The 18,531-nt window shown below is 39.9% G+C and overlaps 1 protein-coding gene across 2 annotated transcripts in view; it reads right to left on the bottom strand.

The window, feature by feature from the left end:
* Positions 1-18,531, bottom strand: part of myo1ea (myosin IEa) — a 50,142-nt gene that overhangs the window by 19,198 nt on the left and 12,413 nt on the right. For both annotated transcript variants that reach the window (XM_039794473.1, XM_039794472.1), the window contains exons 2-13: positions 15,703-15,846; positions 14,602-14,691; positions 13,427-13,521; positions 9,825-9,912; positions 8,054-8,143; positions 6,871-7,002; positions 6,425-6,559; positions 5,999-6,131; positions 2,434-2,630; positions 2,246-2,326; positions 1,766-1,852; positions 1,594-1,677 (exon numbers count right to left, since the gene is read on the bottom strand). In XM_039794473.1, coding sequence (XP_039650407.1) covers positions 1,594-1,677; positions 1,766-1,852; positions 2,246-2,326; positions 2,434-2,630; positions 5,999-6,131; positions 6,425-6,559; positions 6,871-7,002; positions 8,054-8,143; positions 9,825-9,912; positions 13,427-13,521; positions 14,602-14,691; positions 15,703-15,846 — 1,356 coding nt within the window. The remainder of the gene's footprint in view (positions 1-1,593; positions 1,678-1,765; positions 1,853-2,245; positions 2,327-2,433; positions 2,631-5,998; positions 6,132-6,424; positions 6,560-6,870; positions 7,003-8,053; positions 8,144-9,824; positions 9,913-13,426; positions 13,522-14,601; positions 14,692-15,702; positions 15,847-18,531) is intronic.

Genomic DNA, 18,531 nt, shown 5'->3' with positions numbered 1-18,531 from the left:
AGACTGGATATCTTTGGAGTTTGAACCAGACAAGAAATTTGAAGACGTCACCCTGGACTTTTCCCACTATTTTCTGACATTTTATAATTTTTTATTAATTAATTTAATAATTGATTATTCAATAATGAAAATAATTAGTAAATAGTTAGTTGTAGCCCTAATATGCGCCATTAGAAGTTGCTAATCAATAGCTAATATGAATCTTTTGACATAATGAAATGTCACAGTGAGGTTAATGTATTAAACTTTATCTTCATATAACATTTCATCATGCAACACATTAATTCTTTAACACCAACTAAGCATCTAAAGATGTGAAAACTACAAAAGCCATATATTGTATAAGCTGTAAATGTGGAGCAGCTTTAGCACGGCCTCCCTTTCACACACTGCCCTATTTGGCTCCATTAGGCCTTCAGTTTGCACAGTGGTAACAGTGTTTCTAACTGAGAGAACACAAGCTTCTGTTAAAAAGACACATGTAAAGTTGTCACTGGATTAACTAAAGTGGGTCTGGTGAAGAGCTGAAGTGTCAGGCACTGATACAGATCCCCTGCTCCACTCAGATGGAGGCTTGTTTTAAAGCCCTTGTTGTAGATTTCATGGATTAGACCTCTCATTGGGACAGATAAATCAAATTAAGAGGCATGTCGGCACGTTTCAGGATATTAAACTGCAAGTCACGGCAATAGAGCAGAAACTTGGCGGGAGCTTTCAACTCAGTTTACACAATGAGGCCAATAAAACTAACAATGTTTGTTATTGTTTATTATTAAAAATCACATCCAAGTTTGCTGTGATACATTTAATTTAGGGAATAACAGTACTGTGTTTTTACATGAACAAGCTTTCAATAAATTTATTAAGTTTATTAACTCCACCAAGAAGCTTGTATTTTTAGCCCTGTTTGCTATTTAGAGGGACATCTGAATCTTGAATCTGTGTATTTTGATTTTGTTTTGTGAATAATTGCACATGTGTTTTGTGTATGTTGTTTATGACAATAAAATCAAATCAAAAACAGCTATACTATAAAAGAATTTAGCACGTGTATCCCATGATTAGGAGCTGCAACTAACGGTTATTTAATGTATTGATTACTCTGCCGATTACTTTCTTGATTAACCAATAAATCTCTATAAAAGGTCAGGAAATAGTTCTAGAATGTCCATCACAATTTCCTAAAAGCCCAAGGTGGCATCTTCAAATCCCTTATTTTGCCAAAACCTGAAGGTACTCAGTTTACGATCACATCAGACACAGAAAACATGCAAATCCTCATGTTTGAGAAGCTGGAACATATGGAATATTTCAAATTTGGTTTGAAAAATTACTTTTAATTCATCATCAAAAAGTGGCTGATAAATTTTCTGACGCTCAAATAATTCATTAATCCATTTTTCAGCTCTATCCATAATTGTCTACAACTATTTTTACTGTGTTTTTTTTAAGAAATTCAAGATCCAAATGCAGATTTTCTATTATCAAATAAACATTTTGAGGATTGTGTACCTTTGGTTGGAGTTGACCACTCCCGCTAAGAGTGCCACGTACTAGTTTGTTTACTTTATTATTTATGTATGATTTATTTACTTTGCTCTCGATGAGATCACAGACGATCTTGTTGTTGAAGTAGTCTATCTGGTTCCACTTGATGCCCTCCTGCACATACTCCTCCTACAAAGAGAGACATGAGCCGAGTTCAGAGTCACAATATAAAACATTTAATGAGGGAGGAAATTGTAAAACCGAATGTGAAGTTTACCTGCTCTGCCTTCAGAGTCAGCTCAATAAATATCTGCTGCAGTTTCTCATTCACAAAGTTGATGCAGAACTGTTCAAATCCATTTTTCTGGTGAAGAGACATAACAGTTAATAAATCCATACGGACTAAAAAAGGTATGAGCTGAGTATGAGTACAGATATCCTCTGAGTTCCTGTACTTGATATTAGTAATCTAAGAGCTTTTGCAAACCAAAAATAATACAAAAACACCATTTAGTTGGTCCAATCCTATCAAAAAGTCCAGGACTTCTCATTAAAAAAACTAAACAAACAAGTAATCAGATTAGAAAAGCATGTTGAGGTCTGCTGTCTTAATCAGGAGATAGAACTTAATCCACATTCTTGATAAATTAGTCTTATCCTTTGTATTTAATCTGTTTAAATGCTCAAAGTTAATACCTGTTAACTAATTTATGTGCGTGCTGATGTGTCAGCCTGTGAAAAGGCCAAAAATACTTACTTGGAAAATTTCAAATCCATAAATGTCCAACACTCCGATATTAAACTCCTGATGATCTTTCACCACGGCTTTGTTGATGGACTGAAATCAAAGGATTGTGTTACCAAAATAAAGCTTTATTATAGGTTATCACAGCTTTGTTACTTATGAATACTGAACTCTAAAACTGTAAAAACATGCAATCATACCTCGACCAGGAAGTCAAACACCCGTGAATGCAGGGCTTTGGAGAGGGCGTCACGTGTGTAACATGCCTGTTCTACGTTCAGCGTCACATCAATGGACTCCACTGCATTTCCCCACTTGCTGTCCATCTTACGGCTCGTCAGTTTCTCCTTCAGACGGTTCTGGTCGATTCCAAGCAGAAATGCAGGAAAGGCTAGAACTGTTAAAAGACAGAAGAGAAAGGACAAGAGAAGACGGAGTTATATATATTATTTATAGCATTTTAATGTATATATTTATTTAAATGTATATATGCTGTTGCTGTTATGTTATGATACACTGAGAAATAAAGCAGCATGTTAAAAGGTTCCTGCTCTGAAACAGCATAGAGACACTTCTCTAAAAAAAACTGTATGCAAATCAACACCAAGTAATGCATTCATTGGAAAGGCAACCTCATTTAACCTTTGCATAACAGAGAAAACTACTGCAAATCCAGTGCTCCAATATACCTTATCAATCAGTGATAAAAGTCTCACGGATCAGAAAAGCATCCACTGATAATCACAACGCACGCAATTGTGGTGTAAAGCCACAAAATTGGGGCGATTCTGTGGCTAAACCGCTGACATAAGACATCTTCTGGAGAAAATTCAGAGCAGAAGAGCTTTGAATTATAGCTGAATGAGAAATAGAAGAAGAGTATTGGGCTAAAAAAGGAAAAAAGGATTGTTGAGAACACACCACAGATCATTTGTCCCGACCTGGCATTGATATTCTCCCCTGAGAGCCCCTCCCTGCCTTATTACAGTGACTCACTTCCCCGAAAAGGAAATGGCTCTCAGGCCTGCAGACTCACTGCGTCTGGGAATGCATCAGTAGCTCCCCTTATGGGACGTAAGGGTGTGACTGACCATACGCCTGCTTAAATCAGGAGGAAAAGTCATTCTTTGTGTATTTCGGCAGGAAAAGTATGGATTGTATACAAAGGCTGTGTGCAGTATGTGAATTTTAGGAACAATGCTCATTTAAGCACACGTTTGTCTGCAGGAAATGTGTCAGTCAATGTGGCAGTGAATAATGAAAGGAATAGAAGGGAGTGTGTCACATCCCATCAGATCCTACAACATTGACTCTGCCTACTTTGCATGTTTAAGTTCAGGTATGAGAGTTTTTCTTTAATCACGGTGGTGCAGAATAAAGGAACAAAGCAAATATTTAACAGGAAATCTTTAGCAGCCTGCTAAGAGTTCCATCTGCAGTGACATTTTCTGAGCCTGGGTGCCACAGCAGTTTTTAAAGGAATAGTTCCACATTCACGGAAATGATCTGCATTTTTGCCAAAAGTTAGATGAGAAGATTACTACCACTGTCATATTTGTACACTAAATATAAATATGTAGCCAGCAGCTTAGCTTAGCATAGCACAAAGACTCGAAACAGGGGGAGACAGCTAACCTGGCTCTGTCCAAAGGTAGTCTATATCCTTGACGTTCCACTTCCGGGATTGCTCCGTTGCCGCCGGAAAATCCGCTGGATTTCACTCATTTAGGCCGGATATCCGTTGCCTTGGGCTTCATTTGTGTTGGCATTTTAAACTCTGGTCGAAATATGATGACTATGATTAACCTTTTCTCAGATCTCTGCAGGGTAAATCCAAACAGCTAGCTAGACTATCTGTCCAATCTGAGTTTTCTGTTGCACAACTAAAACAACTTTTAAACGTAAAAGTGTTCCACCAAAACAAGTTCCTTCCGAGCCCATTTTGCAGCGGCACCACAACTTTTCTCCAGTGTTTAGCACCACCCAAGACGAGTGTGATTGGTTTAAAGAAATGCCAATAAACCAGAGCACGTTTTCTTCCCATCCCCGAATGCTATGTGGAGTAGCCAGACTCTCCTCCAGCGCGCTTTGGAGGAGGGTCTGGCAAAGTGAGTCTGGTCCAAAGATAACAAAGTCCACCAACCAGCACCTCTAAAGCTCAACACGTAATATCTTGTTTGTTTAATCCGTACAAAATCCAGTGTAAAAAACGGCATGTTGTAATTTTATCCGGGGGGTTATGTGCGGGACTATTTTGCAACCGGGTGCAGTGACCTCTTTGTGCTAAGCTAAAAGGTAAGCACGTAACCAAAGGTATGTGTTGAAAGGTGCATGTTGAATGATGCAGCCATAAAAAATAAATAAATAAAAACATTTTTGCTGACGACACATAATACCAAAGCCTATTGGAAAGCATAAGATCCTAAAATAGTCATTTTTACAAAACTGCACGTCACTGTCAGGATCAAGTTACTTTAAACTAAATAATGTCCCAACCAGCCAAAATTACAGTATGTCCAAATAATTTGTACAAGTAGTCTCAACATTTCTTTCAACAACAGATGACGCACTGACTCTTGTTGCCGAGTGCAAACTTGATGTGAACTTGGCTGGTGAAGTTTCATATGTGCAATGGACTGCAGTCAAAGCCCACAGTAAGTGAGACTGGAGGAAACAGGAAAGGCAGAGATTATGGAGTGCCGCTGTTACGTCTGCACAGAACAGACCAAGGCTTTGTACACTGGCAACTGCACCCTCATCTGCATCATACAGACACAGCATGAGGAGGAAGGGGGAAGAAAAAGAAAAAGAAAAAAGCAGAGAAGAATAAAACAAGGCAGGAGAAGGCAAAAGGGAAGGGGACAGAAGGAAAAGTATTCTTCCAAGTCATTTTTAGTCTCTGGCAAAATACGTCCAGACCTTCAATAATAGCGTTTTATTTTCTGGTAATCTAGAATGGCCTGGATTACTCCAGACAGTTGGCTGCAGCCCTGCATTAACACAATTAAACTTTAGAGAGTGAAAGTAGTGAGAGAGAAATATCCTCCAAAACCAACCAGAGAATGGCAGCTCAGGACACTGAGGAGAGGAGAGACATTCAGAAAAGCAAGAATGTTATAAGAAGAAAAAGATTCACCACAACTCAGTCTTAACCTGAGCATCGGCACCATTTTCTTTATCCACCTCAGTAACCAGAGAACTGTATCTGTGTCTTTTTAGCCACACTAGCAACGTGACTCTATGGATGGCAATGTTGCTCATCCACCTCTTTGGTCCAGACTGAAATAATGCAGCAACTATTATATAGATTACAATAAGTATTTGTACATTCTTGCTCCCCAGAGGATGAATCCTACTGACTTTGGTGGTCCCCTGACCTTTCCTCTACCGTCACCGGCAGGTCAAAGTTAGAACCACTAACCATCAGCATGTTAGCATTGTCATTATGAGAATGTTAGCATGCTAGCATTAGCTTTTATCTAAAAGCACATCTGTGCCCAAGTACAGATTCCGAGCCAACGTTCACCATGATAGCTGTACACTTTTACTCTTGTTTAGCTATAACTTGATACTTGATTTATTGTAATGCCTTTTATTCCTTGAAAATTGCTACCTGCCTACAACTTAAAAAGTTTCTCTCAGAGTCTGATCAGGTTGAACAACAACATCACTGTTTTGAAGGGGAGTGAGACATTGTTGAGTGTTGAACATTGAATAACAGTGAACTCATTTTCCCAGTTAACTGATAGTGAGTGTGTTACTTACACTCTTCACTCTCAACAGCAGCGTAGTTGCCTGCTTCTTTGAAAGTGATATTTCCCAGGTGCAGGACTCCGGCCACAATCTGAAGCACCATGGACCTGTCCTCCGCTGATATGCCAATCACATCCATAGCATGCTGGGAAAAGCAAAAGGAAAAGAGCATGCTAAATGAGGGCCACAGTGTGGGTTTACTCACTCCTGTGGTACTTAGCTCATGTCCTCTAATTACTCCTGTTGCGGTCTCAAAAACAGGAGGAGATCATTGGGAAAGAAAACAAAAGAGGACTGGTAGGGAGAGAGAGAGAGAGGAATGTCAAGTGAAGGCTGTGAGCCACATGAATGCTGGTATGAGATTCATACACACAAAACGCCACTAAGGGTGTGAAGTTATTGCCCGGTATTGACCGAACAGAAGGAATCTGACCGTACCATCGTTTCCTGGAAGTCACTCTTGTCGTTGATGTCGTCCACTTTGTAGGAACCAGACTGATTGAGGTAAGTGTAGTAATCCAAGCTTGTGATTCCCAGGCTGCTCTTCTGCTCTCCACTAGCTCCTTCTATCAACTGCAAAGCACAAATTAATAGTGTATTGTGGATGCAAGTCATGTTTTTGCACAAAACCTGTGTGGAGTTTCATTTTTATACATTTTCAGGCTCATATTTATATGCTATGCATATATCCACTTTGCATGTGAAGAAAACTGCACTATGGTAAGACTGAACTCCCTCTTCCAAGGACCTCAAGCTATCCACAATGAAAACAGATTGACCCTCTTCCTGCAGCCTAATGGCACGTCTAACCCAACGTGTCCTGAAATTCCCTTCACGAGCCAAATGTGTCCCGTTCACTCTCTGGCTCAATAAATAAGCCTCACTTGGTAGAAGATATGGAAACTCCTCTCTCCAGGATTCCTCATGACGACACGTGACTTCTCTAGAAGGAAGTTGGAGATTTTCCCTCCGTCTGGTTCGCCACCGGAGCTGAACTGGATCTCAAAATATTTCCCCTGATGGATCAAAGCATGTTTGTTTTTTTTTCAGTTACTGCAATGAAGTATAAAGCCAGAGCTATAATCACATTTTATTTTAAGTGTAAAATCACCATTAAACATGGCCTCAAAGCACAATCAAAAGAACACATAAATAACACAAAGGAATAAAACAATTGAACACATATGTACATAAGATCTGTTACCTGGTTGTTTTACGGTTGCTAGGGGTGTGTGTGTGTGTGTGTGTGTGTGTGTGTGTGTACATTTTTATAAAAATTGGATCCTGCTTTTTGTCTTGCTCTCTTCTCCAAATAAGCCTATACTGTAATATCTGTTCCAGGCCCAAAAGTGAACAGAGACACTATTTATTCAAAGACAGTACCTCAAAGTAATGATCTCAGGCCATTAGTGCCAAATCAAACTAATTTCCCCATAATTGGATCGAAAAATATCCCGACTACTATAGACAATACTGCTTTGTATGCTAACCTAAACACTTAGTCAATAAACGTTTTCTATAATGTGCTTTGCCTTAATTTTAAGCCCTTGTTGAATGAGTTTCTTGTAAGCAGTGGAGGATGTGCTTCAGTGGTTCTCCATGTATGTGTTTCTGTGCATTGTGTCCTTACAGCACAGCTCTGGTTAACCAGGACACACTACAGGGTGGCCTCCTCATGCAGTAAAACAGAGAAGCTGTTGCTGCAAATCTTTGTTTCCAAAAGTCTCAACTTGGTTTCAAAGGTGCGCCACAGAAAAGTTGAGTCCTCAAATTATTCTGGGGTAAGTACTACCTACTGCATGTATTTATCTTGGAGCAACTCAGTTTTTTGCAGGATTTGCAATGTGAGTTGGCTATTCTAATTTTGTCTGTTTCCCAGAGTCGTCCTCACTTACACTGCAAATCAGCTTTGCCACGCACGCACACACACACACACACACACACACACACACACACACACACACACACACACACACACACACACACACACACACACACACACACACACACACACACACACACACACACACACACACACACACAGAGAGAGAGATTCAGAAGCCTTACAAATCTGCTGGAGTTGTTGTTCCTCAAGGTCTTGGCGTTCCCGAAGGCCTCTAGCAGCGGGTTGGACTGCAGGATGATGTCTTTGACGTGCTGGGAGGAGACAGATGTAATGAGCCGTTACCTACGTCACAGACAGACTGTATAGCAGGTATACCACACACTTCACACCCTCACTGACAGGCTGGTGTGTATGTCTCTGGAACTTTCCACTCAAATACGAGCACACACACACACACACACACACACACACACACACACACACACACACACACACACACACACACACACACACACACACACACACACACACACACACACACACACACACACACACACAGTCTGGAGGACATTATCTTTCCTGTGAGCCATCGGCATGTCAGAAACACATGAGTTTTAAATCGGTACAGCAGACAGAGCATTTCCATTATTGTACACAAAGGTTGAAAGGAAGTAATTTCTTGGAAATCTTTGCATTTCTAAATTTAGTCACAAAGTTACTAGTTATTATCATATTTCCAAGGCAGCCCATGCTAATGATCTTCCTACTGTACACTAATATCTTTTAGATTTTGACTTGACTTGATTTATTTATTGAGCTTCAAAACACACTGTCCAAGGAATAACAACCTAAAGTGAGAACACATGTATTAATCATGAATGAATATTAATAGAATGATTGTGAAGATGACAATGCTCAGACAGATGAACAGATATGTTACTGGCAGTAAGTTTTTATCTATTCAAAACTATTCTCACACACATGTGAACACACACTATATGTAAAGACATTGCATAAAAAAGCATGGGCTGTACAGAGTATACTGCACAATGTTTTCAAACTAAAGGGAACTATGTGAAAAGGAGGTGATACTGAACAGGAGCTGGAAGAGGTGGAGACATAAGTGTGTTGTAAAGGCCATATTTGTTTAAACAAACAAGACCAAGAGAGTTATTTCCATAACTAGCTTTAGAATTGTACATTTATACTGTAACGTGCAACTCTGAACACCCACAACAATAATAATGCTATGTAAGTATAGCACATGGTATTTGGTCAGACTACCAGCTCTACTGTTAAATTTAAAGCTTAAAGATGATTTATCACGTTGCCTTGGTAGAAGCAGCTCTGAGTGGATTAAATATAAAAACCCACTGCCATCATGGTGCAGGCATTTCCTCATCAAACTTTAGATCTTTATCGAGCTTAGGAACTGGACATCTGCTGGTTTGGGGGGCTGCCAGATGGCTGAAAGGGGCTGGGTGAAGAGGCTGCTGATTGGCTGATTATGTGGTAAAAGGAGGCGGATGATAATAGGAAGATTTGGGTCTAAGGAGAGGAATAAGTGCAGGAATGAGGCAGCAACAGGTTGTTTGATTTCATACAAGTCTGCAGTGACATTACGGAATTTGCTCAATTTGTGAATAATTCGACAAGTAGGACGGGCAAAATACAATCAAGAAAATACAAGAAATTATTTATGATTGATGTGGAAGGATGCCCATTCATTTGAAAATGTTACATAATATAATTCATCTCCACTCCATTGAATATACGTGTGGATGCAATTCCCAACATTTAACCTTAAGTTTCAGTTCCAGCATGTCCAACAAGCTTTTATTTTGTGAGCAGTGATCTCATAATACTTCTTTGAAAAAAAATGATTGCGTAGTTATCATTCCATCTATGCAGCTCAAAATCTCAAAGAAATCTCATAAATCTCATGCATCTATTACATACCGTCTTCAAAGAAAAAAAAGCAGCTCTTCTCACCTGCACTTTGGGTCCGCCCCCTGACACTCTGGAGATGTAGCTCATGATATATTTGGCTGCCACAGTCTTTCCTGCTCCGCTCTCTCCACTGAAAAACAGATACAAAAGTAAGCATGTGCTTTCTCATACATGCAATATGAGCTTCTGAGTCAACTTTAAATCAACTTAATGCAATAACTAATAACGTGACATCTAAGTTTATGCTCAGACGTCAGTGATTCATGCAGACCTGGGTGGTTCTTTGGTATTTTAACCATTCGATGTGGAGTTATGTGCTTTGAGCGAATACATGTGCATGTTCATGCTGCTATTATTTTCAGTCTCTCACACAATGTTCAAAAGCCTGAGGGAAATAATAGTTTTTTAAGCTGCCGGTGGTTTGTTTACATGTTTTGTCTGAATGCACAGCAGCAGGATTGAGCTACTGTGTATGTGGTACACATTGTCATGATTCCAGGTCCCACCAACCAAGAATGTACAGTATATGTACATATTCTTTATTAACATGGTTAAGTCACAACTATTGATTGTATTCAAAATGTTTTAAGACACCGCACACATTTATACTTAACACAGTTTAGTATGTATGTGTTGGTGTGCATGTCTGTACTTCTGTGTCACCAAAGATGACCCATCAGTTACTGTATGCTGAACCTTCTGAATAAACAGGTGAAATCCCAACTCCTGCTTTCATGTGTACACAATCTTTGTACTTTACAAACCAAATTGTGTTTTGTCTAACTAAAGCAAATTTCAATTCAGAGGTTTAATGTGTGTTGGACCGCACGTGCAGCACATCTGGCCAGATAAATACTGCAGCAACAAGGACATTAATTCTGTTTTGTCACATTCACATTTTTTCCCCTCATTTCTTTCCCCCTCACCCTACACTTGTCCATTTTCCTCCTTGCCTTTCACTTTGCCAGTGTCATACTTATTTTGACATATGTGGTTTGGCAGTGGATGACAGTGGAGTCTGTTTTTTCTATCTGCGCTTAAAGTAGAGTCAGGTTGGTAATGCCTCTGTGAGAAACACAGCTGCAGACTGTTAGATGCTGCCAGAGGAAGTCATGGGAGACACTCTATTACACAGCAGTCTCTATATGGTTGTAACCCTCCCCCTTTATACCTACAAAGTTTCTCCCAAATCCTTTAGCATTGTCTGGGCTACCTCACTGCACACTTATTGCTCAAGCTTTATCTGAGAGCATTGTTCTTCCTCTTAAAAGTTATTCTCCCAGGAGCTAATTTTAACACAAGCAGCAGCAAGAGTTGGAGTCCCATTTTGAGCACCTAAAATGGGTGAGTCTTATTATTGTGGTGCTGAAATGCTGAAGGCATTGTTAACTTCCGCAGAGATTTATTAACCAAACAAGGACATGAGCTAAACAATGCAATGCAGAGGCACGGAGGTTTAAGCATTAACTTTCATAAATCTTATTGACCTCAGCTATGAGAAGGATGCACAGTCAACACTGAGTTCTAGTTTTGGCGGTTTGAAATCTAATCGCACTGCATTCACACAGAACTAGTTGCATGTACATTCTGCTCAAGTAGACTCTTTGGATTTCCTATGTGATAATGCGAGAGCATTTTATTCCGAGGGCCCTAAAAATATCAACTTCTATTTGTGATCAAGCTACGGGGGCCTGTGTTTATCTGTTTTAAGGCCCAATTATATTCCAATAGCAGAGAATGGAGTCAAGGAATTGGATCTTTTTCAAATTGATGAACAATACTGGAAATGACAAACAACCAATCAACCAAAAGAGGTTGTGATTAATTTCTGTGGACCAGTGAAACAGATATTATGAAAGAAAGTAAACAGATTGGTTGAAGCAGTGTAAAAATGATAAAAATGGAGTACCAACACGATGAGAGCAGTATTGGTACATTACAATGTCTGAACTGTTGAGCGGGCCACTTCAAAGCAGTGCAATAGATTGTCCATTTAACCTAAAATAATTCATTTGCTGCCCTCAGTTCCTTGGAGACGAAAGAGAAAAACACTGGAATGGTGTATGACATCATGTGCAACAGCTGTGGGGAACACTACATCAGTGAATCGGCAAGGCCTCTGGACAAAAGGCTAAATGAACACTGCAAGTAGATAAGATCAGCTGTCTGTCACAGCATCTACTGGGATGGGATCAAAACCATCGACAAGTAGAGAGTCCGAGTCAGTTGAAAAGAAAGAAAATAATCCTGGAAATAAGGCAGCCAAAACAAACCTGCTTTCTTGTAGGATTAGGTTTAAAGAGCTGTTGTTTACGTGACATGTTGACTGAAAGACATAAACAGACATTTAAGCCTGCTTAGAGGAGCAGAAAAGCATGTCTCTCTGTTGAAACTGTCGAAATTATTGTGAATTTCTAAACTGTGTGGAACAGATGTGAAGCGGTTGGTCCTCAGGTGACGGCTCTGATTTCATCTAATAGTTTGGTGGGGAGCGCCAAACTGATAACACCAACCTGCTCCAATTCATTCCTTTCATATCATATCTAGATGTCGAGCTACGTCAGTCACATGCTGGCATATAGATAAAATAAATGGGGAAGTCACAATTTCTCAACAAAAAAACAAAACTGCTCTACCCCTTCATCCTGAATTCCCCTTATGGCTAATTCACAAATTTTTTTAGTAAATGTGGAAAAGTGCTAACGCAGGCCAATGCAGACCACACTGCCGGGCCAGCAGTTCACACAGCAGCCTTTGTTTGCGGAGACCTGGTTCATCATAAAACCACTTCCATGCTTTTGTTTGCTGATTTAGTCGATCACAAAATCCAATCCTTTATGTGGGGAAACTGAACTAGCAACTGCTGGCTGTGTAAACAACGGGCTAAAGTGCTGAAGCAGGGGTCATTCATCATGAGGTAAGCACTATAGCAACCGCGCTGCTCAGGTGACTGGGCCAATAGGATAAAGCCCCAATCATGACACTACACTTTTCTCTCCACAGCTTTATAGCTCAAAAACAGTCACAGACAAACTTAAAATGTCTGTAAAAGTACCTAAAAAAAACAACTAAATCTCGGGAAAGAGTGATTGTGGGTCAAGGACCATGCAGGTGCTTTTTTTCTTTTTAAACCAGGAAGTTCTTCAAAAATAGCTGCAATAAGTGCTGTTTTGTTTTCATCTCACATCCTGAATTGAGGCCAGAGCCAGCTGTTAACTGTTCATTGTTTTCGTACTTTGGTATTAGTGCTTTTGTTTCCCTCAATTTGCATTTCACTGAAGCCGAAAGTGCTGGAAAAGTGATTATGATGGAAAAAACACAGAAGAAACATGGCACTCTCAGTCAATCAGCTGTACCAAATGATGTGGATGAACCTGTTCTGTTCTGCTTTGTTCCCCTCCCAACCATTATCACGACCTGCAGAGGCTCAGCGGCAGCTCAGCTTTGGTAACACTTGACAAATCACATTGTACAGATTACTATCTCCAGTCTTTGTCTCACTCCCATTCTGGGCGTTTAGAGATTTGACTCACTGAGGGGTGAAGTAACAAAATGAACACCTAAAGATCTATTTTGGTTGTCACATGCCATTAGTTCATGGTGTGTAAAGGAGGCAGATAATGATATGGGAGTATAAGTCTTACCTGATGATGACACATTGGTTCTCACTGTCAATCATCATGTTTCTGTACATATTATCTGCCAGAGCGTAGATGTGAGGAGGGTTCTCATACTGAGCCTGAGAGTTGACAAAAGAATTTAATTAGAATCGATGATCAAACTGCATTTGTAAGACTTTGTAGAGGTATTTAGTGCTTAGATAGCATTGTCTGTGTAGCCAACGTTTAATGTAGCTTATTCCTTTATGTCATAGACCTCCATTGTTGTCCAAAAAAACATCAGTTAGCCACACTGTTGCACTGGGTGACATATACATGCATTATGAAGAACATGGGCAATCTATTTTGACTCAATTATACATACAGCATCCTGCCGTTAATACTCAGTAGAGCACCAAATGTGTATTAATCCGCTAGTGAAAATAGTCCTCAACATATGCACTATTTACTCCTGTTTGAATAACATTTGCTAAAAACTACAGTGTCCAGCTGTTTTAGGAAATTACTGAGCCTTTTTAAAGAGACAGACAGGTAGGGAAACCGGAAGTATTGAGAGATTGATTGACATATGATTGGTTTTGGTCTTTTTGTTGGATTTGTTGAAATAAGAATAATGTATATATTAACCCCACTTTGGCTTTGATGGCTTGTGAAAAGACTGCACTGATCTGCACAAAATAGGACAGGTTATGGTTATGACGGTCAAATCTGTTGGCGCTTTCATGATTGTTTCAAACAATTCTGAACAAATCTGAACTTTATCCTGTAGTTTGAGTTGATAACACAAACCTGAACCCAGTGCACTTAACTGTAATCTGCCAAACTGTTAAATTCGGCATATGTTGCTGAGTGTTTTCACAGTCGGTTAGGATATTAGAAGTCTTTCAGTGTGTTCCTTAGCAGGCTAGCCAAGAGAGGGGGCAGACTTGAACAGGCTGTTCTGTGAAGGTACTGCCAAGCCTTCTTAATGGTTGAGTCAAGTTTCTGACAGCAAACATCTGCGCCAGCCCGCTGGAAACTTCGCACTGCAACTAACCCAGTTCATTTCAAAGCCTTTGTCCTTCAGATTGTTGCCATCTTAAACCCCCAGACACATCAGTACTTACTTTCACAATATGAAGTGATTTTTCCGGTTCGAGTCTTTCAGACAACAGAAGCCATTTAAAATGTGTTCATAGATCACATAGTATCCTACTTACTGAGCCCTGATACATCTCAACTTCTTTTTCCCCAAAGTATGGCATCTGCTTGAAAGGGTTGACGGAGATGAGCACAGGACCAATATATGTCTGATGAGGTTATGTATTAAAGATCATACAAGTAAGACAAACAAATCAGCAAAAAACAAACAAATAATACCACATTAAAATCACCTGGAAGTGTAAAAGTTGTGTATCAATTGTAAAACATTCCCCTTTAATGGCAAAACATCTGTATTACATTTTTACAAAGAGATTATAAAATTGTAAAGGCGAGAAATTACTTAATCTAAGGGTGCCATGATGTCAAGAGCGTGCAGCAGTGGAGTATTTGGTGATCAGGCCTGAGGCTAAATAAGTATCCAGTGCTTACAAATGACAGAGAATGGACCGACCATGTAACACTGTGAGGTTTTATGCCCTGAAGCCAAAACGCAGTTCAAGGCAAATAACGCTGCTATTGTGGGTGGCCTACAGTGACCCACAGGCTTGGCGAGGAGACCTCACGGTTAGCAATTACTAAACTTCATAATCCTGTGTGCACTGCCAGAGTGTGGATGAAGTTTATGTAATGAGGTGCTCAGCATTGCTTTTCAAAGGGGTTATTCATTTACTCATCGACTCATTTCACGTCATGAACAGCTGATGTGTGTGTCGCCAAAGCTGCACTTTAGAAACCTAAACCTACTATTTGTGTGACGAACTGTATGAAAATGACAGCTCACCATTTTAAATCCCCACCACAATCATAAAATTACGGCTGCTCAAAAAAGATAGCAGCAATGCTCTGAATCAAAAAGAAAGTACATGCAATCTGCTAGTTCTCACACCATTTTGTTCACATTTTGCACCACAGTGAGATAAAACTAGAGTCTAAGTCTGACTTTTTTTGAAGGAGCAGGAGTTAGAGGTCTGGGTGGAGATACGTACAGAGAGACTCTTTGCCCCCTTGCACAGGAGGAAGGCGTTACCTCCCAACACTGACCTATTGCTACAATAACACTGTGAATGACCATTCAGCTGTTCTGGGAATAGCAGGGATGAGACGGGACTCAGCTATTTCTCGCCGGGGTGTGAACCGCGAATGTGAGCAAAGGATACAAAGATGTAGTCATCCATGTATCTCTTCTTGAGGTTGTCCACGATGGCGTCCTCATTGATCTTGCTGAGCAGCACCATGTCATCCACTCCGCTGTGTTTGACATTGTGGCTCTGCCAGTGGTACCGGTAATGCCCCCGGCTCCCCTGCAACAAAAAACATACAATGTCCAATTGTTAGTCCGCCGAGAGAGACACAATGAGATAGCATGGACTAATCGAGAGTCTGACATCAAGGTGACACAGACGCACTGTTACATGAATTAATTGAGGCTTTACAGCTGTGTAAAGTTGTGTGGTTTAATCATACAAATGAAAGCCAAGGGAAAATGGTTATTATAACAGCAAGAAAAAGTCAGAGTGTGCACATTTTCTGTTACCAGCAGCACAATGAGCTGTGTTTACTTTGAAACAGTGCAAGATCAGAATCCTAGAAGTGCTTGGTGTTATTTGTCCAAGTGTTAAAGATGCTCTGACCCAACTTTTATCCACATCGTAACAATCTGGTTTCTCCCTACATTCCTGTTTTTGTTAGCTGAGTGAGTCTCGGAGAACTGAGGTCATTCATCATGCGCTATGAGTCAGTGTTGTCTGGCTACTGTGGACAAGGGGTTCACAATGTGCTGCAAGGAGTGAGTCTCTTTCTCCTGGACGGAGAACCACTCAAAGCCGCAAAGAGCATTCAGAACATTAGTCAACACACAAGTTAACTCTTGACTTCCTCCCTCTTTAGTGAGGAAGTATGGGGAGAGGAAGGAGCAGAGTGACAACCGAAACATTAGCGTCAGGGCTAAAAAAAAAAAAAAAAGAATCATTCATTCAGTTATACTTCAACAGCAAAATACTGTTCTTTATGTAGCAGAAGTGTGTGGATAATATATTCTTTTGATATCATATTATAGTGTGAGCCAAGCTAGAGTAAAGGCTATTTGGTTGGCAATGTTAGTCGGTCAGTCCAGCACTTTGGTCCAGACTGAAATATCTCAACTACTGGATGGATTGCCATGAAATTGTGAACAGATATTCATGGTGCCCAGGGGATGAATCCTACTGACTTTGGTGATCCTCTGACTTTTCCTCTAGCGCCACGAGGTTGATGTTTGGCTTTTAGTAAAATGATCCCAAACAGATCCTAAAATGACGCTGTGGTGAGATTTGTTTTTCATAACTGTTGTTTCCAAGGTCAAGAATGAACTTACAACTTCAACTGTATTGTGTTTCCTACTTTATGTTTTCACTTTCAGAGGATGTAGTCTTGCTGATTTTTATATTTTACAGTAGATACAGTATAATATCATACAATGCAAGAACTTCGACTGACTAGAAAAAACTAAACAATTACTTTAGAAACACCGAAACTATGAGTAAAATAACAATATAGATGTTGCTCTCACAGATATTAAGTAGATGAAACATTAACAGCAAAGAGCAAAACCCTGGTCCCCAAAGTTACACCACAGTACAAAAATAACCAGTGGAAAGTTATTTTGCATTTAGTAATTAACTCTAAATTACTTAGCCAAGGAAGTTGGCCAGCAAGCTTTTAATACATTTACAACAGCAAAATTAAAACCACTTTACAGACTCGGTCATAGCATGGGAGATGGCGAGGAATGTTAACAGCTTTTCTTCCTAATTCAATGGGTGTTTTCCTCTCAGGAGGGAAGCAGCGAATTAAAGCTTGATTATTCTCCAGATCACACCCATTAACATGTTTTACTGCTATTTAGGTGCGGCAGAGGGTGATGCTGTTCCTTTCTTTATTAGCAACGACGACAGGCTGATGTCACTCTCAGGGACAAAAACACCTCCTGACAATGAGTGAAAGGAGAGGGGGAACATTTGATAGGAGTTCAAGAAGCTAATTCATGTTGGGAAGTAAAGGTAAACATACAGAGATAGAGAACATAGTTGAAAACCTGATCTATCCTTCTAGTCAAGCCAATTTTGCTTTTGTAACCCCACAAACTTTTCTTAGAGACCTTTACAATCTGTTCAAATTACGAAACATAAAACACTAGATTGAGTGAAGGAAAAACCACAAGAAGAGCTACAGAGAAGAAACCCATCTTTCAGCATGAAAAGACATTCAATAGGTGCCGTGTATACAGCGTAGACAGAAGTAGATGTAAATACATCACGTATAATATAAGGGTAATATTAAATGTAAGAGAGTTTCAAGCAAAATGCAAAAGTGCTTGGACTGAAGACTGTAGACTTTGAGTCTGTATTCACTGTTCTTTGTATCACTCTTAAACTTGAATGCTCTTTTCATTCAGGGCAGCTAGCTATCATTTTGCTGCCACCTAAAGTAGTATTAAAAGTAGTACATTGGCAGATAAAACCCTTTTTTCTAAAAGCAGACGTTAAGAGAGAGTGCTGGCCAGACCACAGAGTTGAAAACAATTGAACATGCTATATTTAACATCTCTCTGCTATGTCTGGAATGAAAGATGGGAGAGGTAATAAGTTGGAGACGTAGGAGGTAAACGTCAAGATTGTTTCATCTGTTTTGACTTCGGCCTTGTTTAATATGGCAAGAGGACCAAGAAAATGTCCTTACTTACAGCAGTGAATTAAGGGAGTAGCTGCACAGGGAAGGGGGCTGCCTTTATACACACTAAGACTTCTGGGAGTTGCCTGAAACAACCACTCTCCTCTGCTGAGCAGCACTACAGTAGAGCTGTAAGGGGTTGAGGGTTGTTCTACTGAAGCAATTGTACTACAGGTTGAGGGTCACTTCCCCTACAAAGATTTCTGTTGTGTACCATGTTTTGAACCAGTAACTATTCATGAAAATACTTCTTCACATTATAAATTGTACTTTTATGT

This window comes from Perca fluviatilis, chromosome 3, assembly GCF_010015445.1.
Source record: "Perca fluviatilis chromosome 3, GENO_Pfluv_1.0, whole genome shotgun sequence".
Taxonomy (NCBI): Eukaryota; Metazoa; Chordata; class Actinopteri; order Perciformes; family Percidae; genus Perca; species Perca fluviatilis.
This window is presented reverse-complemented; position numbering and strand designations above follow the sequence as displayed.